The sequence below is a fragment of the Misgurnus anguillicaudatus genome, chromosome 5, assembly GCF_027580225.2.
Source record: "Misgurnus anguillicaudatus chromosome 5, ASM2758022v2, whole genome shotgun sequence".
Classification (NCBI taxonomy): Eukaryota; Metazoa; Chordata; class Actinopteri; order Cypriniformes; family Cobitidae; genus Misgurnus; species Misgurnus anguillicaudatus.
This window is the reverse complement of record NC_073341.2, coordinates 20,033,557-20,056,144: the sequence shown is the minus strand read 5'-3', so window position 1 is coordinate 20,056,144 and position 22,588 is coordinate 20,033,557. Positions and strand designations below refer to the sequence as shown.

Below are 22,588 nucleotides of genomic sequence, written 5' to 3'. Positions count from 1 at the left end.
TTCATCTGAGTTTGCACAGACTGGGTCACATATGTTCCCCGTAACTCATAACACTTGTGAACAAAGGTTGCGATGCAACGTGTTTATTTGGCAGGTTATGCAGTAACATTCGGTTACATCATCATTCGGCCCTCAAGTCATTGGAAATGCAGGTTCTGAGAAAAGGGTTATGAGAGCGCCGCACTCAGACCGCTGACTTCATTTGGATGGTAGTAAATTACTTCGGGTTTTAAAGACATTGAAATGTCTTCTAAAGACTCTCAGCGGTGTCCGACAGGCCTCCTTTCACAGGCCCTCAAACTGTCTGCTCCGATTTGTTTCATGAGCAATAATTACATGGAGGAGTGGAGGTACATACAGGCAGAAACACAGACACACGAGCACAAGGGCCTTATGGAATTTAGACTCACACACTCTTGGATGATTAGGTGTTATGTAGCCTACACAGACCGGGCCCTGGGACCGTCCATGTGCGCATACGCCCTTGGCGGACAGACCGGAACCCAGCAGGAAATGAGGTTGTGGCTAAAGCTGTAAACACAAACAAATTGACATCTTTTGGAACTATTGTTGCCTCTGGATTCTGAGGAAATGGAAAGAAATTGAAAATTTTAATGTGCACGCAAGCGACAGCGCTGCCTGTTATTGAGTAAAGATAGGAACATGTGGTATCTCAGATGTTGCCCTTTTATACAGGTAACTTACAAACAACTTACCCTTCTTGCTTTGTGTTTGTTACAGACAACAACTGAAAGGTCTCATACCGTCCGCACAGACCTGACATATAAAGTTCACAACCTTATACAGTCTGATGCATTTGATCTTCTGCCTTCTCTACCAAACAACAGTATACCTGAAGAAACAGCCAACAATCTAACACAAGTAATACACACATGCAGTACCGAATGTTTATTCAGACAAACATACAAAGAAACTTTCATAACAGTCTTCTATCCCTGTACCCTGCTGTGTTGTAGTATTTACTAAACAGCGTGGATGAGGTGATAACCTCCTCGGACTGGAAAGAAAATGATGAGGTTTGTTAAATGTATTAATTATATTTGTCATATATATAATACATTAATTTATTACACGGCACTCTATAATGCTTGTTTCTGATTGACCAGTCGTGGCATTCCAAGATATGTTATTCATTATAACAGCCGTCTGAAACTAAAAACACATGGCTGCAAATCATTTTGACAGGTACATTGTAATATAGAATACAGTATAGAGTGTATATATATATATATATATATATATATATATATATATATATATATATATATATATATATACACACACACACACACACACACACTCACCTAAAGGATTATTAGGAACACCTGTTCAGTTTCTCATTAATGCAATTATCTAATCAACCAATCACATGGCATTTGCTTCAATGCATTTAGGAGTGTGGTTCTGGTCAAAACAATCTCCTAAACTCCAATCTGAATGTCAGAATGGGAAATAAAGGTGATTTAAGCAATTTTGAGCGTGGCATGGTTGTTGGTGCCAAACGGGCCGGTCTGAGTATTTCACAATCTGCTCAGTTACTGGGATTTTTTTATGCACAACCATTTCTGGGGTTTACAAAGAATGGTGTGAAATGGAAAACATCCAGTATGTGGCAGTCCTGTGGGCGAAAAATGCCTTGTTGATGCTAGAGGTCACAGGAGAATGGGCCGACTGATTCAAGCTGATAGAAGAGCAACTTTGACTGAAATAACCACTCGTTACAACCGAGGTATGCAGCAAAGCATTTGTGAAGCCCCAACACGCACAACCTTGAGGCTGATGGCCTACAACAGCAGAAGACCCCACAGGGTACCACTCACCTCCCCTACAAATAGGAAAAAGAGGCTACAATTTGCACAAGCTCACCAAAATTGGACAGTTGAAGACTGGAAAAATTTTGCCTGGTCTGATGAGTCTCGATTTCTGTGGAGACATTCAGATGGTAGAGTCAGAATTTGGGGTAAACAGAATGAGAACATGGATCCATCATGCCTTGTTACCACTGATGGCTACTTCCAGCAGGATAATGCATCATGTCACAAAGCTTGAATCATTTCAAATTGGTTTCTTGAACATGACAATGAGTTCACCGTACTAAAATGGCCCCCACAGTCACCAGATCTCAACCCAACAGAGCATCTTTGGGATGTGGTGGAACGGGAGCTTCGTGACCCTGGATGTGCTTCATCAATATGGGCCAACATTTCTAAAGAATGCTTTCAGCACTTTGTTGAATCAATGCCACATAGAATTAAGGCAGTTCTGAAGGCGAAAGGTGGTCAAACACAGTGTTAGTATGGTGTTCCTAATAATCCTTTAGGTTAGTGTATATATATATAGGCCAAAAATTTTACATATTTAACATTATATTTACAAATTATTAAACCAAATAGTGTTTTTGTGACATTTGAACATATTATCTTAAGAACGAAAGTAAACCGGTTTTCCTTAAAAATTTGCAAATAAAATATTTCAAATTAATATTTAATGTTCTTTACTATCCTGCCCTACAAAGCCAAAGCTTAGTAACTACGCATTTGGTCAAAATTGAGTTAAAGGTTAAAATGGGCTTTGTGAGATCTGTTGTGTCTTATGACAAAGTCTCCTGGTTTAATTTGGTCCCTTTTCAGAGAAAAACGTGTGTGCCAAAATTGCAGTAACATGTTTGACTGGTTGGTGTAAAAAACTTTAAGGGCATTATTCTCAGTTTCAGTGTTTGCGTAGTTACTGCACTTAGCCTTTGTAGGGCAGTATACTTATGAGGTAAATAGCTGTGTAATAACTGGGATAATGTACAGGCAGCAGGTTTTTATCGCGAAATAAGCCTCTTCAGTGTGATATAAGACCCCAGCTTTGCATCTGGGTCCTGATCAAACAGTCAAAGCGTATTTCTGTGATAACAACCTGCTGCCTATATAATATCTTTTACATAATATTCTTCAATGCCATGGTCTGTTTGCATTGTATGGTTGGGTTTTTTGTCAGCTGTAGCTGGGGCAGTACCCTTTATCAAAGTACATCTTTGCACCTAAATGGGCGGTTTCCCGGACAGAGATTAGACTAGTCCTAGACTAAAATAAATGTAAGATCTGTCTAAACGGAAAACAACTTGTCTTGACATATCTTAAAATACATCAGTGCCCTTTGTTTTGCCTCAAAATGCACACAAGTAATGTTTTTACTAAAACTAGTTATATTTCTTAATTAAACTAAGGCCTAGTCCTGGTTTAAGCTTATCTCTGTCCGGGAAACCGCCCCAAAGAGTTCATATTAATATCTCAGAGGAACATACCAAAGAGTGCACATTAGTATCGCAATGGTACATATTGGTACTAAAATATTAAGGTACATATTAGGACATGTTTAGAAGGTACTGACCCAGTGAAATCTGGGGTACATATTTGGACCATTTTTACAGTGTGTGGAATTCGGCAGAATGGATTTAATTATAGTTCAGTGTGTTACAATTGTAATCAAAAAGCTAAAATATTTATTAAACTAACACGCAAGGGCAGGCTGTTTAACAAATGTTATAAATGATGAAGTTCTGCAGGTAAAGATTGAGATTCATATATCACCATCATATTCAAATCTAAGTCATGATGTACTTTTTGTGTCTGATTGCGGTTAAACAGTGGAGTCCAGTGGTCAGCGGGCTGGTGGAGACAGTGGATAACGTGATGGGAAACATGGTGTCCAGACTTCAGTCCAGAGCAGACTCGACAGCCCCTCTGTCCATCGGGGGCAGGAGCTCTGTGGCAGGTCTGTGCATGCAGAATATGTATTCTTAGAAATTCATGACCCCTCCCGTTCCCATACATACATGGCTGGCTGAAGTATGTGGAGTATGTCCAAGTATGCTCAGTGGGGGAAAGTATCTAATACATGCATGCATGAATGAATGTCACATTAGTTCTGACTGAAGGTATTTGAGATCTGGATAAAGAAAATAGGAAGTCTTTCCTAAAAATTAAGGATAGCCTTCACCAGGAGCATTCATGAGGTGCTTTGCATTGACTATTCATGGTAAAAAAAAATTGGCGTGTACAGGGCGGGATATGACGGTGATTACACTTGCAGGTGATTTGTGTTAAAGGGAACATTGCTTACAGGTATGCATACAAACGGTTTTATAAGTCAAAATATTTGGCTTTTGAGCACACATTCACTTTTAGTAAGGATCCTATTTATTAGGGGTGTCCTGATTCTCCAAATCCTTGATTCGATTACATTTTCGATTCTAAGGTCACGGTTTTATTCGATTCTCGAAAACACAAAAAAACCTGCTATGCCATTTTTAGACTAGACTTTTATGAAACAAAATATCTGCATCTGGCACTGTCCAAAAAAAAAAATCACAATATAAACATAAAAGGGCATACAAATCTTAAACTTAATTACACAGAATTTATAATAAATGAATGTATTTGATAAAATGTCATAAAACCGGGGGCCCCCTGGCAACAGGCCCCCCATTTTGAGAACCACAGTAACTGTGAAGAATGACCTGATCTCTTTTTGTAGATTATTCCCTGATGAAAATCCCTCAGAACTACAACATGCCCAACTACCGGTTCCCCCCACAAGGGAAGAGTTACATTTCAGTTCCAGGAAAATCCCTCTCAATGCAATGTGAGTATGAGCACATTTATATGTTAGCATTTGGGCACTTTTTATCTAAAGTGACTTAAAGAGCATTACAACGATATATATTTTCTTAGTTTGTGTGTTCTCTGGGGATGCATGCTAACACAAATTACCGGTTGAGCTACAGAAATACTACATATACACAAACGCATGATGGGAGGCCTATAATAGATTATAAAATAAATAGACAGGCACACAAACTATTACATACAGTACATGCAATAACAAAGGTGTGGTCATTATAGATTTTGTGTTCTGGTTATTTTCATGTAAAAGCAAAATACAGTTTTGGTGACCTGGAAATTTGTACAGTCATAAAAAGCAAAAACGTTTGACGTGAAGATGATACAAAGTTCACATATTGACCTCTTGACTCTTAAAGGCGGGGTACATGATCTCTGAAAGCCAATGTTGACATTTGAAATCACCTAAACAAACACGTTCCTACCACCCTAATAGAATCTGGACCTTATTTTGATTGACCCACCCCACACATACGCAACCCAGGCAATGATGTCGGTTAGTAGACACCCACCTTACTGCTTACTGGCTACAAGTGTGTTTTGGTACTCTGCCCGACTCCCTTTCCAAAGTGTTTTTTAAAAATCATGCACCCCGCCTTTAAGACCTGCTGGTAAACCTAGTGACCCCTACAGATGAAAGCCTATGTCAGCATCTTTATGTATCAGACATAAATGTTTATAAGCAAATAGACTAATAACCTTAATAGAGCTAAAAATCTGTGTACTGGAACGAACAAAACCTGGAGTTCATACACGTAAGAAATGTAATGGATTGGCAAACAAACTGACAATCAGTTTTTTGAACCAAAGGTGGCAGATCGCCATTACAAAATCATACCCGTCCAATTAAAACCCAGAACACACACACACACATCATAGTGCTTTGGTAAAGCGCACACATCACAGTGTTTTAGTAAGCTCCAAACTAGGGTCAAATTAAGCTGTTTATAAAATACAGACATCAACACGATAAAGCCGCCATTTTTATGCCTTCTACTGCTGTCTATTAAAACAAACCAATCACGCAAGCCCCTCAAAGAGATAGTGTTATATAATCTGTGCGATTTTCAGGAAAACAGAGAAAGTGTGCGCACTTGTTTGCACCAGGCCAGCTTTTTTGTAACACGATCTGTAGTTGCGGAGAGAGTGTTGCAATCTGTGTTTCCCATGTGGCGGCCGCAATTACGATGCCATTAAATGTTTTGTTTGTTTGACACGATTTTGGGGTGAGCTCTCCTCGGCTTCTCTGGGTTAGTGCCAAACTGAACTCATTATAAACTGTTTAAATAATCTATTAAAGCTCTATTATCAGAAATGGAACATAAATGTCAAGCTGGCATTAATGTGCCACTGATCCACTTCTCCTGAACACATGCTGCACTTTATTACATGAACCAAGCAAAGATTTTATACGGCAATTAAAGGCAGGGAGAGATGGAACACGCTGGAGCGATGTGGCCAACTTTCTGTACGTTTCGTAAAAACGTTTTTTAGTCTTTGGTTTGTGAGGTTATGTGCCCACAGTTCAACTCGGACAACTGGGAGGTTGAGATCATTTTAAAGGTCTATTAATATTAATATATTCTAATAACACCTGTAAAAGCATTAATAGGCTATGACGATATTCAGCATGTTACACAGTCACACATTTTTCGCTCAAATGAAAAGACAATTGTGGCCAAAAGTGGTGTCCAGCTTTGAACAATTGATATTTTCACTCTTTATTCAAGTATTTTATTAAATATTTGGTATGCATGTTGCATTGGTGTTTGTTTGGGGTATAGACTGAAGTTCAGCTTTGAGAAGAATTGAAGGAGGCTTATGAAGTTTATGAAGACATATCCCAGGACATTGACCACAAAATATTACCACAAAAGAGGATCAACACATTTTAATAACACATACAAATGTAGTCAGTGTTTGCTTTATTACCTGAGAAAGTTTTTTATATTTTAATAAAACACCAGATTCCCTTATACGCTGTGATTTCATATTTTGATGGTTTAATCTAACAGTAAAAAGTTAATATTGTAAAAATCCTGACCCGCCAGACATCACATTTGGTCACTACTTTAAATTTACACTATATAATGTGTATAGACGGTTTCATCGGATGCACGTGATGCACGTCTTGATCCGAACCTTACTTCCGGTTTCGTTTTTTTAATGGTCTGACTTGTCGCTAAACGGATCTCTTGAACAAATGCCTCGTCGAAAATAACAAATATTTTGGTTTCCTAGGTAATCTATGTGTTGTTGTTTTTTTGCTTGTTATATAAATAAACTACGTTTAAAGAACTTTGTTGTTATTTATTCTTAGCGGAGTCTACCGGAAGTTCATGCGGACCGTGACAGCCGCTTGTTTATGTTGTTACTGCTGAAACCGTCTATATGTATACACTCACATAAAGGATTATTAGGAACACCTGTTTAATTTCTTATTAATACAATGGCGTAATGGTGTGAGGGAGGTTTTCTTGGCACACTTTAGGCCCCTCAGTACCAATTAGGGGTGGGCGATAAACCGGTAGACATAATTAACCGGTAGAAATTTGTCAACCGGTAGAGATTTTGGACTATCGTTTGTATCGAGGTTACGCGCCCACATCACGCTCCTGTGCGCGTGGTCGCGACAACGTAATGTTTGTACACGTATTTAAGCACTGCAGTTTTAAAACAAGTCATTGAAACACAGACAACAGATCTGTATGCGTGCGTTCTTTCTGTGTGTCAGGAGCGGACAAGTTGCGCAACTGCTGCTCTTTCTGTCTGTGAGGAGCAGATTCTTATTTTATTGTGTTTTATACATTTTTAGATTTTATGTGCCTATTATGTAAAGCACCTTGGTTAAATCTGTTGTTTTTAAAAGTGCTATACAAATAAATGAACCTGAACCTGAAATGAATGTGGACAGCATATCCATAGCATAACAGATGCAACATCTCAAATGCATAATTTACCCTTTTCTCTTTCAGACACATTTAAGATTTTATAGATGTCAGTTTTAGGTGTTTATTTTCCTAAAGTGAATGCTGAAGTCAAGAGACAAGGCTTTGTTTTTTAATGCTAAGGAGTTTTGAAGGAGGGTGTAACATATTTTCCTTCTCCGCACACGTTATGGTCTCTCATCGTGCTCCTCTCGCTTGTATGTGAACACACATCTTTCCCATTAGAGACGCAATGAGAGGACCACATGCAGGGCTTGTGATAATGAGTCGGTCCGCTCTCTGAATTTCAGCAGGAGCCCAACACATTCTTTAACACATGAGATTCACACATGCATGCTCGCGCGCAGACATTGCACGTCGATTGCAATCGCAGCGGACAGAAGTTAATGACGCTCTAATGCTTGTGTTTGTTTCACCCTGCAGCTCAGACCACAATTGTGGGCCTTTTCTACCACAAGATGCACAACTATTACAATAAAATCAGCCCTCTTCAAACAAGGTGAGGTGTGCATGTGCTACCGTAGCCTGATCAAAATATTTCTCGGCCTCAATATTTCTTGTATCAAAATCTAATTATGAGATTAGGAGCATCAAAGTTTGATGATGTAGGATGTTTTATTTTTTTTTGTAGAAAACAGTATATAAAAAAACAAAGACTTTAGCTGACTGAAAAATATTAATGCTTATATTTTAAATATTTAATTTTGAAAAATGCTGGATTGTGAGTATACCACAACTATGTTTATCAGTCATATAGTTTGAATGATATACTAAATAATGTCTAAATGAAAATGTAAAAATTACTAAAGATTTTTGTTAGGTTTGGGAATAGAGAGGATCATTAGCTCTGTATTTAGACCTAAATAAAAGTCAATGAGAATTCCTAATACCAGTGTGCGTGTGTGCGTGCGTGCGTTTCCTGTTGTAAATCTTGTTTTATATGAGCAAGTTTTTATCAATCTCTATTTCTCTCTCTCTCATCTGGCCACTTTGTCCTCAGTGTCTAATACTCCCAGCCATTAACTCCACTAATAAAACTTTTCCCATGATCAGTACTTAACTCGCTGTTTTATTTTAGCTCAGTTCTGGGACTCAGCGGCCATCTTTAACAACTGCACTGATTAACAGATTCTAGTTTGCTGTTGACCCCCAAACATGAGGTCTATGAACCAGGGGGGCCACGAGATGGTGCCAGGGGGGCCCCAGTTTTATGACATTTTATAAAATACATTAATTTATCATGAATTCTGTGAAATTAAACCTAAAAAAAATAAGGCTGCTAATCAACAGCACTACTTTGTATATTTTAATGTTTTGTTTTTTTGTCATACATTTTCTGTGGGGAGGGGCGTGAAGGAATGCACCGTACACAAAGGGGGCCGTACGCTGAAAAAGTTTGAGAACCACTGTCTTATGAGATGTTATCAACAAAATCTTTCTTGTGTGTATCTTAGTGCAATCTTACTGTATCTATCTATTTGTCTTGCTATGTTTTACTGATTCTTTCTGTTACGTGTCCTTATTTGTTTAATATTTCATCAGTATAATTTTCTTTGCTCATTTTAAAGAGTCTGCACAATAGTACAGATACAATGACCAATAACCGTCTGTTTGTCTATGCAGCATTAATGAAGCAGTGGATTTTAAAGATCATAAGATCCAGATGGCCAGTCATCTTATCTCTCTGAAGGTGGAGCCGTCTCCAGCCCTGTCACTCAACCTGTCCACCGAGCCTCTCATCAGGATCGTCCAAACGCACCAGCTGGTAGGCGAACACCACTCCTCATTTCATCAGTTCATTTTCACATATTTATTTGGATGTGTGGGTGCTTGCATACTTCTATTTCTTTCTGTTTTTCTTTCTTTATCTTAAATTATTTTTTGCAGTGTGTTTTTAGGGTTCTTGAATAAAATTTCAGCATCAAATATTTGTTTGAAATTTGCACATTCACATACAAAAAGCTTAGTCCAGTTGCCTAGTACTGACTCATGTAAAGTTATGGTGACAATATGGTTAAAGATTATGGTTTAATTAAAGGGGCCATGGCATGAAAATCTGACTTTTTCCATTTTTAAGTGCTATGATTGGGTCCCCAGTGCTTCTGTCAACCTAGAAAATGTGAAAAAGATCAACCCAGCAGTAACTTAGTTTTGGTAAACCATTCTCTTCAAGCACATGAAAAAATAGGTTGTTAAAATTTGGCTCTCCTTATGATTATAATAATACCAACCCTTAAACTGCACTATCCAACCACAGCACTGCCATTTAGTGCAGAGAAAAGCACAATTGAGTTTTAATTGCAACAAACCACCATCATTGTGATCAGTGTTTGAATTTCATCAGCTCATTTGCATTTTAAAGGACACACCCAATACGGCACATTTTTGCACACACCTACAAAGTGGAAATTTAAACATGCTATAATAAATTATTTATTAGGGCTGGGTATCGATTCAGATGTTCCAGATCGATTCAATTTCGATCAGAAAAATAGTGGCTACTGTCGCTTTAAGAGCAAGTTTCTGCAGAGCCTACTGTAGCGATTCTCTTCACTGCACATGCCAAGTTTGCTGCGGGATATTTATGTAAGGATAGTAATGACTGACAGGATGACGTTGGAGGAAATTTTGCGTAACAGATCCAGATCGTCAATGACAAATTAGCACATCTGCTTCCTGTACAGTTCGCGGCTTTGCACAATCGCGAAAGTAAATACCCCTTTCCTGAATTACATACACCATAATTACCCATCCAAATGAGAGAATGCATAAGCATTTAAATATATTTTTCCTCCCTATAAGTCAAGATAGCCCGACGGGCAAGGCGGGGATGCATTTTGGTAGCCCGACTGCAAGGGACGTTGGACTAGCGATTTTGCGAGGCCTGATGTTCAATAGATATAAAAAAAAATTATATGTTTAGAACAGAATTTTCTTCTTGTTTGCTAATTCCTCTCTTTAGTATGCTTCGTGGAAAGCTTTGAAAGACCACCATTCTTCTGCAGCTCTTTGCGGTTTTGTCTTTTCGGTGAGCCATGGAAGCCGTGTTACACGAGAATGCCATCAGCAGAGAGCAGAACTGCCAGCTCTAACCATTAAAATCCATTTCGGCGTACACCGTCTCTCATTCTTGTATTTTTTTGCCAGAAAAAGTGGTTCTGAACGCTGGAGCCATAAGCTCCGAAGACTTTAAAAAGAGAAGGATGAACTGGTTTAACAAGGCGACTATTTGGGATGTGTGTGCACAGATGCTACGACTCAGTTGAGCTTGTATCCATTTGCCAAATTTCCATGGGAAACCCCTCATAATGGACACAGATGTAGGCAAGTTAACCAATTCGGGATGTCTTTATTATGGTACTTGCTGTAAAAAAATGACCAGTAAAGAAAAGACTGTATTATTTCTTCTTTCACAGTGCGACTCCACAAACACACTGTCTATCAGTTGACCCACATTTGACTGCTCACCTACGATGATACCATTACATAAAAAATCCTAAACTTTGCATTATGTCACGATCCCATTAAACAAAGATTTCTTCATGAGCCCAAAAAAGAAACTCAAGTCATCCTCTCCTGGCCAGTACAGTGTATCTCTCTCCTACTTCATTCACTTTTTCATTGTTCTTTTTAAAGCGCTTTAAGTGCATCCAAATCAAAACCATGCTGGCATGCACGTAACTATGGAGACGAGCGTTTGTTTTGCTGGCTGCTTCATGCTTTTGTCAGAGATGTTTATTTGTTTGAACAGACATTACTCTGTATGTGCATGTGGAAATGCGTGTGAAGGGGTTCGTACAAATGCTTTTGTAATACATTTCTCTAAGAGTAAGACCCAGACAGCAGATTCACAAGATATTTGCCGTTTCTTTGTATCAAGATTATGAGTGACACCATTAAATGAGATTGTGGCAACGGCACCCACAGCCTTATGAGCCAATTATATTATGGTTATATTGTAGAGGAGTTTTCTTTGTGTAGATGCCACATCAAAGCAGCAAGTATATCCCTGGAGAACCCAATAACCCTTTTATTAGCAGCAATTAACATTGACCATATTTAACCCGTGGGCTCTCCAGGGATATATATAGTGCATTCAGCAGGATTTTGTACTGCTGCACAGAAAGGAGCACATTGCGGCCCAAAATAGGCAATGATATTGAAGTTTAAGCTATATGTTGTCTCCACCAGCAATGCTATTTTAGCCCTGATACAATTCTTGCAAAATGCCCCAAATACAGTTCCCTGGCCACCATTTCTGTGTATTTCTAGATTTCCTTCAGTATTTTTTCTCTGGCCATAATTTGAATGAATTTCCACTGTTTTATCTTGGGACACTGGTTACCTGTTTGGGTACTGACGTCAACAGAGGCATTGCTGTCTGGGTGATGTATCGAGGAGGAACACACATGAGTTTCTCAATAATCTGTCACAGCGTCTGTGATGGAGTAGGGTGATAAGACCATTTTAAGATAAGGCCCTTTGTGTTGTGTTTTAATCAATGGCTTATTAGTTAAAACGGTCTGACACATTAAATATTTGGATTTGAAGTTCTGTATACAGTATCTGTCTAGGTGTGTGACAACAATACTTTTGTGTGGAAGTAGTTCTCACGGTAAAGTTATTATTGTGAACTTAACTACATTTGAGATTGGAAAATGTAATATTTAAAAATTTACTACTTAAATAATTTGTTGATACTGATTTTGTATCAAAGTGGTGTTATGGGGCTGTAGCTTATTATTTTTTAGTTTATTACACAAGTATTATTTTATTTTTTGTTTGAGACTTGGTGACTGCACATAATCCAGCTATTCAGTTTTAAATTTGACAGCTGAAGTCGAGGGATAATGAAAACAGTTGCATGATTGGTGTAAAGATTTCAGAAAGGTGCTCTGGCACAGTTAGCGGTCACACTATTGTGCCCCGTCCCTAATCGAAACTGAACCATACCAGAGACCACCTCTGCAAACAGTCCCAGCAACATGATCTCACGGAAAGTCGTGTTATAGTCATGCAAAATTTGATCAATTTATTTGTGTCTGTTGCACGAATTTCAGCTTTTTTACGTTTCTTAAGCACACACTTTTTCATTGTCGCCTGGAATTGGGGTTGTGTTGGGGTTTGGGTTAGGATGTAAAATGTAACAGAAAGTGATTCTAACCCCAACCCCAAGCGACAATGATAAGAAAATAGGAAAAAACTATGAGAAAACAATACATAAAATGAAACAATAAAGAAAGTCGTGCAACGCACATGAAAAACTATTTCTAGAAATTTGTGCGAGTGTCACGAAAAAGACATTTGTGCTTAAGACACCTAAAAAAGCTGAATTTCGTGCAATGGGCACAAATAAATTGATCAAATTTTGCATGACTATGGGCGTTTTTACATCTGTAGTTCGGTTCATTTGCTCCAGACCAAAAGCAAAAAATTATAACTTGCAGCTTTTTTAGCAGATTTGGTTCCATTTCACACCACACTGATTGCTCTGATCCGCACCAGTTGAAACGAACCAAAATTCTGTCATGTAATAAGATCCACATCACTCATTGGCCACATGTATTTGAACGTATTTCCTAAACGGCTTCTCGATTGGTCAGAATCAACGTGCGGCAAATTCCAGCGGAACCCCCGGAAGTAAACAAAAGAAGGATAATACAGCAGACACCATGGACAGACGGCTGCGCGCTGTAATTATGTCTCCGTGGTTGTTATACATAGTTTGTATACAGCACTCTAGACAAACTGTTCATTTTCAGAATGAATCGCGGATGCAGCTTGAAAACAACGGTTTAATGCACTACAAACGGCGAAGACAAAACATTTCCGAGGCTCCGCCCGCACCTCCTCGCAACTTCTGGTATGTCCGCGATTTGTCATTGTGCAAATATTGCTAATAGAAACGGTCAACAAACACTTCCTCATCTGATAATGCACTGCGCAGTTGACTACGGCAGCTGGTTTAGTCCAAAATGCGCAGTACTTTTGCAGATAGGTCGGTTCGATCTCGGATCGTGTTCTCACCACAAACAAACCGCTCTAGAGTTCGTTTGAAAGCGTACCGAGACCACCTTGCGGTCCGCTTGTTTGGTCCGCTTTTGGTGCGCACCAGAGTTCGATTGCTGCATTCTCACCTGCCCAAACGAACCGCACCAACTGAGCAATCGAACTCTGGTACGATTCAATCGAACTAAACAAGGCAGGTGTGAAAACCCCCTATAACACGACTTTCCGTGAGATCAGTCTGCTCCCAATGACAACTTTTGTACCTTTTTTTCTGAAAGTGAGGCACTTCAGAGTTTATTTAAAGAGCAACTATTGTCCGATTCATGATTTTACATTTCCTTTGGTGTGTAAGTGTGTATTAGTAAATGTTAACAATATGCAAAAGGTACAAACACCAAAGTAAACAATGACGCAAGGTATCGTTTCCCATGTAAATCTCTTTTCTTGGACTACAACAAACACACAAATTGTAGGCATCAGTTTACTTTCTGGGCCTGTTGACTTGGACAAGACCGACATTATCATAATTCCTCCCGCTTTGACTCACTGCCTGTAAGTTAACTCCTGTTCGCATTGCGTTGTGACGAAATCTTTCATACATGGTAAAGTGACACATTTCCGGCTGACGTCAGAGGTAGGGCTGAAACGATTCATCGAGTTACTCGATGTACTCGATTCAAAAAATTCCTCGAGGCAAAAATTCTGCCTCGAAGCCTCATTAAATTCCCATGACGCGCACTACACGCGACGAGATTTGATTCACACGGACCGTTCAATGTTCAGGAAGCACATCATAGCGCGTGATACATTTTGAATTTAGTTGGCGCGATGGCGGAGCGAATATGTCCATAAACGGCAGAGAGAGAATGTCTAAAGTTTGGGATCATTACATTATCATTACATTCAGCATCTGAACCGAAAACATCCACTGCTGTTGCACCAAGCGTCGATGAAACAAGGTAACGTAGCTTCCGCTGATTTTAATCCCATACTGTATTTGTAGCGATGTCGTTATGCGGTTTGACTAGATATGATGTTTAGCTTTGACAAAATAATGTTGATTTTTTAGCAATGAAATAGGTGCACTTTAAGCATACCGCACCCTGGTACGGTACAGAGCGATCACACTAGTCAAACAAACCAGACTTTGGGGGTCAAACATGCTTGGTGCTTGGGTATGGTATGGTTGGCCTAGTGTTGAGTACACCCTTACAGAGCTCAGAACAAACCTTCATGCATTCAGAAACGCAGCGCTTCAAAAGATGTGTCTCTAATTTAAATTCTTTTAAACAATAAAAGCTAAAAACTATTAGACTTCACAGGTCAATCTCATCTCTGAATTGTCCCTTGTCTCATGGCTTGATCGCGTGGCTTGAGGTGAATGAACGGAAAGAATGATTTCATGCTGCATTCGGGCGGCGCTCGAAATCAAGAGGATTATAAAAAAAGATTTCTGACAAGCTCTCGCTGCATTTACAACCTAATAAAGATTTAGCATAGCGGACGCAAAACAGAGAGATGCTGCTTTACGGAGTGCGAGCGATCGCCATCCATACTGTGTGTGTGTGCGGCCGGGCATGCGTTTGTTCTGTTTACTCTAACTAGTAAACATACTACATGTAGAGACACAATGCTCAATTGTTTTGATTCAAAGGACTCCTTAAACCCTTCAAAACCAAGGGATACATAACAAAGGCTAAAATGTCTCATGATTAATATAATTACCCATTGTTTTGTTTGTGTTCATGCGGTTTTGTGCCCAGTAAACTGTCTGTAAAGATTTCTGTGGGAGAATTACTGAACCACTAACAGTTTTGGCCTATTAAAGAATTTCCGATTTGGTTCAAATATAATCGTGAATTTACAGAAACCTTATGCTTGTTACAACTTATAAAACAATCTGACACTTGTCTATTCTGTACAGTACTTGGGTAGCCTTTTAATAACTTATTTGCTCGCCCACTTATTCACTCACTTTTTCATTCACTCGTTTAGAGATCTATATCTCTCAATCATTCATTTACGCACTTACTCTAAGTTTGTGAGTTGGTCTGATTTACTGTACGTTTTCTCTTTTTGTTGCTTCTTCCTCTCTCATGCTTTCTCAGATGAGTCTTTATAATCTATAGCAGATGGTCTGGCTCAACCGATCCTGTTGAAGCCAACTGTTGCGGATTGTGTGGCCCTCTCTCTCGCTCTCTCTTTTTCTCTGACATTAGCCTTTAAATCAGTTGTAGAGTTCTGCCTTGCCTTGTTGGTCTTACCTTTAAATCTTTATATCAATCTCCTGTTATGATTTGCGACAGGCAAATCCTCCTTGCGTTAGCTATTTTCCCCAAGCATTATGACAGAAATACCATTCAACTTTTAAAACTTCCTCACTCGATCACCTGAACAGGCCTGGTGGAGTTCCACTGCATATTTAGCCTCGACTGATTCCAGGTTTCAGCGCTCCATAGAGGCATAAACCATTTCCCAGTTTTCCAGAGTTCCGGAGGACGTCCGACAACTGGCTGACCCCCGGAGCACTTCTCTGGGTTTCTCTTCATCCCGCTCACGTACAGATGCTTTAAAGGGACAGTTCCAAACATGCATAGATATGAAGGCATTTATCACACCAGACACTGAATAGGCGGCAAAAAACTTGCTATTCGCGTGTAGTTGGACGCTTGAACATTTTGAGTTTACTCGCTTCAGATCGCGCATGAAATTCTAGGCATTCGAGACATTCACGCGTAAATTCGCGTCATGGAAGGGGCTTCTGCCAGGCAAGCTTTCACCCACTCCTTTCTAAGCAAATGTTCAAATAGGCACTATGTTTACTAATCGACTGCATTTTAATATTTTACATATATATTCTCGCCTCAACTAATCTTAAAACTACACTTTCGGCTATTCCGTCTATTGAGTTCATTTTATTGAGAACATTGCATAAATATATAGCTCAAATTGAGTAAACTTACCCGACTGCTTGACCTTTTCCAAACAAGATCATTTTAGTTCCTGTAAAGGAACAAAGATACCTTGTATAGTGATGATGATTGTCCTCGCTTCCTGTAATCATGTCACTACTAGAGCAAGCTCCTGATTGGTTAGTGCAGCTCCAAAGTGCTTACCGCGCCGCATGGTGGCCTAATCGCGTCTTTGCATTGACTTAACATGTAAATCACTCGAGCTTGCCGCCTCTTGTGTGAACGCACAGTAATAGTATTTTAAATCGGATTTTTCAAACAACACGCATACACATAAAAAATGTGATCCTGTCTTTGAAATCCAGGCTAAAGTCTCACAATCCAGTTATGAGATTTCAGTATTTGACATGGCCTCACTCAGTCAATATTAAAGATATCAAGTTTTTTTTTTACAGAATTTGCGTTATGTAGAATAATTTTATGTATGACTTAAGCTGGGTTTCACAGGCAAGGTCACATTATGATGTCTGATCATGATGAGAAGTCCATCATGCACATTTAGTAAATTATTGTTTACGTATGGGTCTTGTTTGAACATTATCATTCCCACCTCATTGTGTAGAATGTCATTGTATTGAATTGCATTAAAGGGAAATTTCTGACGTCATTTAGGGGCTGTTTTCATCTGGTATTAAGCTGCGTTTTTGTTAATCAGATCGCACTTGAATGATGCTAAAGACAGGTGTAAACGGGATGTAATGCGTTTTGTGCTCGTCCACTTTGACCTCATTCAGAGGTAGTCGAAAACACTTTCGACCGGATTGTTTTTTGGGTGTAAATCATAGACTGTAAAAAAAGATGGACGATGCCTGTTCGCTCTCTTCCATTGGTGAAAAGTGAAGCCGCCAGTTGCCCGATATGGCGCTGACATCTTGGGTCTTGAGTCTGCACAATAACGATTTCGGGACCAGTCATGCGCAGTAGTGAGCAGGAAGGGAAGGCGCGAAGTCAAAACCCCGCCCTCGCTCTCGTATATTGCGCATATTACACGATATCACAGCTGTCGATCATGACGTGACACCACCGTTTTTATATCATTAAATAACTAACTTAACACAAACTTATTTTAAAAACAAACATTTGAATTTACATCAGCGTGATAAAAACTACAGTAAATGACAGAAACCAGCTTCGGAAAAAAGATAATTGAAGTGTAATAATTTTTTTTTTGTTAGTCTCAAGTCCCATTGAATAACATGGGAAGGTGGGCTTTATGACCTATACTGGGACCGGTCACTGGAGGCGATCGAGACGTTTTGGCTTCACTTTTCAGGGCTTGTGCGGCACGCTTGGTGTAAATGGGCATGTGGCTGCCACAAAAGACCGCCTACAGTACTCTCCACCTTTTGATCTAATGTAATGTACTGATCACAATGTTTTACATAGTTTCTGACTTCTAGAGTGAACAGAAAGTGTACAGCGCTATCTTTAGGCTTTTATTGATTAAACCAAAGCAGCTGCTCTCCACATCTTTCATTAGTTTCATTTTGCGAGCATGTGAAAGTTGTGCGAGCTTTTTTGATCAATTGCGCTGAAATATCAGAGAAAGCTCTTACATATAGATGTGCAAAATACTTTTCAGCATGTTTACTTGCAACACAAACAGCAGACTCTGACCATATATTAGTTTGCGTCAATTTAAACGTGTCATTTTTCCCGCTCGTGTTTAAATGAAAGCAGAGGGACTCGCCCACAGTCTCCACAGACCATCCCCATTAAAGTTATCAGGACAGAAGTGGTCAAAAGTGGACAAAAGAGACGGATTTGAATACCAGGTGTAAACGGAATGTGTCTCTCTCGTCCACTTCTGATCCGATCTACCAAAATACATCGTAACTCATTCCCCTCCAGCCATTTTTTGAAAAGTTGCCCGCCAGCATTTTTGGCGATTTTCACAAAAGTTTCACAAAATGTTTCCCAGGAAAATTTTTCTTCTAATAATATATAAACATACAAATATATCAAATGAAACAAAACGTGGAAAAAATTTTCATCCTATCTATATTTTTTCTCTGCTTATAAACTCTTACATATGGGTATTTTTTTCTTTAATTTTTTTTAGCAAAACGCTGAAATAATAGCATTTTGTGAAGGAATTTTGTTAGGGATCAGATTCAGAACGATTATCAAAACATAGTAAACAACGTTTTGGCTTCAGGTTTTTATTCATAAATTGGGGAAGTGCCATCTAGTGGATAATCACGGTATTGCAGATTAACATAAAAATTTATCAGATTTTTTATGCAAATATTTTCTCTTAATTGATGAGATAACTTGTCAATGGTGTAAACTGCCTCTTACTCACCGTTAAGTGGTTTCAAACTTGCATAAATTCCTGCTGAATACAAATGAAGATATTTTGAAGAATCTTTGTAACCAAACAGATGGGACACCATTGACTTCCATAGTAAGTAATAATAATACTATGGAAGTGCCCTAGATCTGTTTGGTACCGAGCCCCTAAAGTGACATTGCAGTAAACAAATGTAAAGTTTAGTTTCATGTGCTCACGCGAAACCTTCATGTGCAGTTTTTTTATGTTTAGTTTCAGTGCTCACGTGAAAATATAACGTGCGCACGCAAACCTACCGCGTTTAGTTTCACGTGTGCACGCGAAACTAAATGCGGTAGTTTCAAGTGCGCATACGCGATAGTTTCACGTGAGCCACGAAACTAAACTTATAAAAGAAATCTGCACATGAAGGTTTCGCGTGAGCATGCGATAGTTTCATGTGCACACGTGAAACTAAACTTTATTTAATTTTTGCTCCATGTCCCATTAGGGGCTCCGTAGTTTGGTATTAACATATAGATCATTTTTTTAATATCTTTATTTGTATTCAGCAGAAAAAATAAATGTATACAGGTTTGGAACAACTTATGGGTGAGCAGGGGCGGAGCGGGGGGGTGGCTTTTGGGGCTCGAGCCCCGAATGTTTTGTCAAAAGCCCCGAATCTTTTCAGATCTGTAAAATTAATTCATCCAGGACGCTAGGTGGCGGCACTCAGGTTTAACTCTCCGGTCCCCCACTCAACTGAAAATGAATAAGAGATGCGTGTTGAAGGCAAATAATATGCTGAATCTCCCCACAGTAAACGCATTTTCAAAGTGTCTTTATTATTACAGTGCCTTCGTTATTACTGTAAGTGTATATTTATAGGTATGTGATGTAAATACTGTTAAATAGCGTCAACTGATATATTATCTGCATGGCTAACTTACTGTGGTGCTCTGGTCTAGTCTGCCTCATTGGTCATTGGTAATGTTGTATTTAAAGTACATTTAATAACAGTGAATTAAAACTTTGAAAAAACTTGCTCATTGTTGCATATATACTTTTTTATAGATGGATATACGATTTATATTTTTAAAGACGTCAGAAGTAAGAAGGTGAGAAAGTATATAGTTCGTTAGGTAGCTTATGTTTTGTCCATATGCATTTGAAATTCGCAATGATTTTACCTCAGAAATACATTGATAGACAGTTATAAAATGTGAATCCCCAATCTAAATATCCTTATGTGTGATAACTGACAGTGCAAATAGGAAGAGAGGAGGGTGGAGAGAGATCACAGACAGACAGATAGACAGAAAGAGAGAGAAACGCTTCCATAAGCAGGTGAGAAATTGTTCTGTCAATGAAGTCAAAAATTGTAATTCTTATGTAGCTTTATAGTTACTGGATTAGCCTTCAGCAAACATGTTTGCCTATTTTTGGATAAGAGAAGTTAAAGTATCATTGTCAAAATTTGTTATGTTGCAGTTTCAAAATGACAATACCAGTGTTGGGTAAGTTACTCAAAAAAGTAATTAATTACTAGTTACTAATTACATCTTCAATCATGTAATTAAATTACTTTACAAATTACTCCAAAAAGAATTTAATTATTACGATTTACTTTCTAAATCCTATGTAGTACATGATACAAGGATAGGCTTGAAATCGCTCGAAGAAACAATATATAAAAGTACATCAATTATTCTGGTCCCACTTTAGGGTTCATTTCTCTCTATTAATTAACTATTAACTACTTTTGCCTCAATATACTCCAACTACTGCTTATTAATACTAAAGTAGTTGTTTATTTTAAGTATTTGTAGAAATGGGGAGGGTTAAGGGTGTAGAATAAGGTTTTGCAGAATCAGGCATTAATATGTGTTATTTAAGTAGGCCTACTAAAAAACAGTCAACATCTCAGTAATATTAATGCTAATAATCAACCAGTTAATAGTGAGAATTGTAAACTAAAACCATGTTAAATCCACTATTTATTATAGTATACATAATTGTTCTACAGTCCATAGACAGTATTTAGTTACATCAGAAGTAACTGTAATTCGATTACAAGAAAAATAAGAGTAATCCCTTACATTACTTTTTCAAGTAATTAAATTACAGTAACAAATTACTTAGTAACTAGTTACACCCAACACTGGACAATACAGAGAACACTTAGATTAAAAAATAGTTCATAAAGCTGCCGTAAATGGAGAAAAAATATCAACAGGGGACCAAGCTTTGAAACCCCTAGATTTGGGCTAAGCCCCCAATGTCTACAATGTCTGGATCCGCCCCTGTGGGTGAGTAAATAATGACAGAATTACTGTCCCTATCCTTTAAGATTAAGGTGCCTTGCCAAAGCTTTTAATGAAAAGAGGTATCCACATACTACTGGTTGGGTAGCATATAAGACACAAATTCAATCCAGCTAGCATTGATCAAGTCCTCACTGTAACAGGTTTTTGGCTAATCGTGCTCTGTAAGTTTGGAGATTGGTGTTTTCGTCAAGTTTACGCATTCATTAGTCTTTGTCTTCTCGGTGTACCGAAGCAGTCGCTCTGAATTACAGGCCATCCTGTCCACAGATGTAATTATACTGCTGTGAATAGAAGGGAGCGACCAAAAACCTACATTTACTTTTCACAATTTATCTTCTCTGTTAAGCCCAGACTACACTCCTCCATGCTTTTAAATTTAGCCCAGCCGGGCTTTATTTAGACTGCGCAGTTCTTTAAATATACCCCAGTGTAGTGCCACTACCCAGCATAACCAACAGCAGCATGTTTCATAAGGTGCGTGTGCGACTGGGTTTGGTCTCAGTCAAAAAATATGTGAGAGAGTGTGCGAGACGTTAAGCAGACCATTTTTTGAGCGTGTGCTCATGCATATGTGTGCGAGGCAAGAAAGAGAGAGCGATTACGGGAATAATATGCATTTCACTCTTGGGAGTTAATGCTTTAGGCTTGTTCTTGCATTGCGTAAGTGAAACATATAGGTTTCATTGTATTGCTTTGGTTCAGTTTTTCCTCTGATTAGTCAGTGAGTTAGTCATAAAGTCCAGGTTTCAGGGGTCCTGTCTCAACATTAAACACTTCAATAGTCAAACTCTGTAAAAATACTTTTATCTTTGATTAAAGCACTGATTTTATTGTTATTTGTAATTTATTATTTCATAACGCATGTCTCTGTGAGTCTAAAATGTTAATACATCAACATCTACATACTCAACATTCAGTTTTTAATGCATGCATGGTGTTGTCCACATACCTACAAAATCCAAAGACAGACAGCGCCAGAATTTAAATATGGCACACATTATGCACTTGAATAGATCACTAAGAAGGATTGCGCCCTTAAGTCATTATGTAATGAGAACTTCTCAAACTTTTGTCAAAAATGTGCCGTTGAGATTATTTAAGTGATTTTTAAACATTTTAAATTGCTTCTGTAGCTCAATTGAATTGAATTTTCCCTAACAAAGGAAACTAAGGATCTTGAACAAAGTTTTTTTATTAAAAGTCAATTTATTATTTTGTGTATACAGACTAAAATTAGCCTAAACCTTTTGCTAACAAGGATTTTTTGGTTCACTGGACAAACAATTTCACATTTGGCAAGGGGTTTAAAATTTCCCATCATGCCCCGTGGGCTGTTTATTTCAGTGGTTAGTATATTTTTTAAAAAGTT

At 38.5% G+C, this 22,588-nt stretch overlaps 1 protein-coding gene and 1 long non-coding RNA gene across 5 annotated transcripts in view; both read left to right on the top strand.

Annotated features, from left to right (window-relative positions):
- Positions 1-22,588, top strand: part of adgrd1 (adhesion G protein-coupled receptor D1) — a 75,960-nt gene that overhangs the window by 19,197 nt on the left and 34,175 nt on the right. For all 4 annotated transcript variants that reach the window (XR_012369650.1, XM_073867711.1, XM_073867713.1 and 1 more), the window contains 6 exons: positions 742-882; positions 978-1,037; positions 3,657-3,783; positions 4,546-4,653; positions 8,063-8,138; positions 9,263-9,404. Coding sequence is in view for 3 of the 4 variants with exons in the window: in XM_073867711.1 (XP_073723812.1) it covers positions 742-882; positions 978-1,037; positions 3,657-3,783; positions 4,546-4,653; positions 8,063-8,138; positions 9,263-9,404 (654 nt within the window). In the remaining variant the exon portion in view is untranslated. The remainder of the gene's footprint in view (positions 1-741; positions 883-977; positions 1,038-3,656; positions 3,784-4,545; positions 4,654-8,062; positions 8,139-9,262; positions 9,405-22,588) is intronic.
- Positions 19,676-21,194, top strand: LOC141363843 (uncharacterized). Its single transcript, XR_012369431.1, has 3 exons — positions 19,676-19,879; positions 19,967-20,010; positions 20,158-21,194. It is a non-coding gene; the product is annotated as an uncharacterized lncRNA (long non-coding RNA).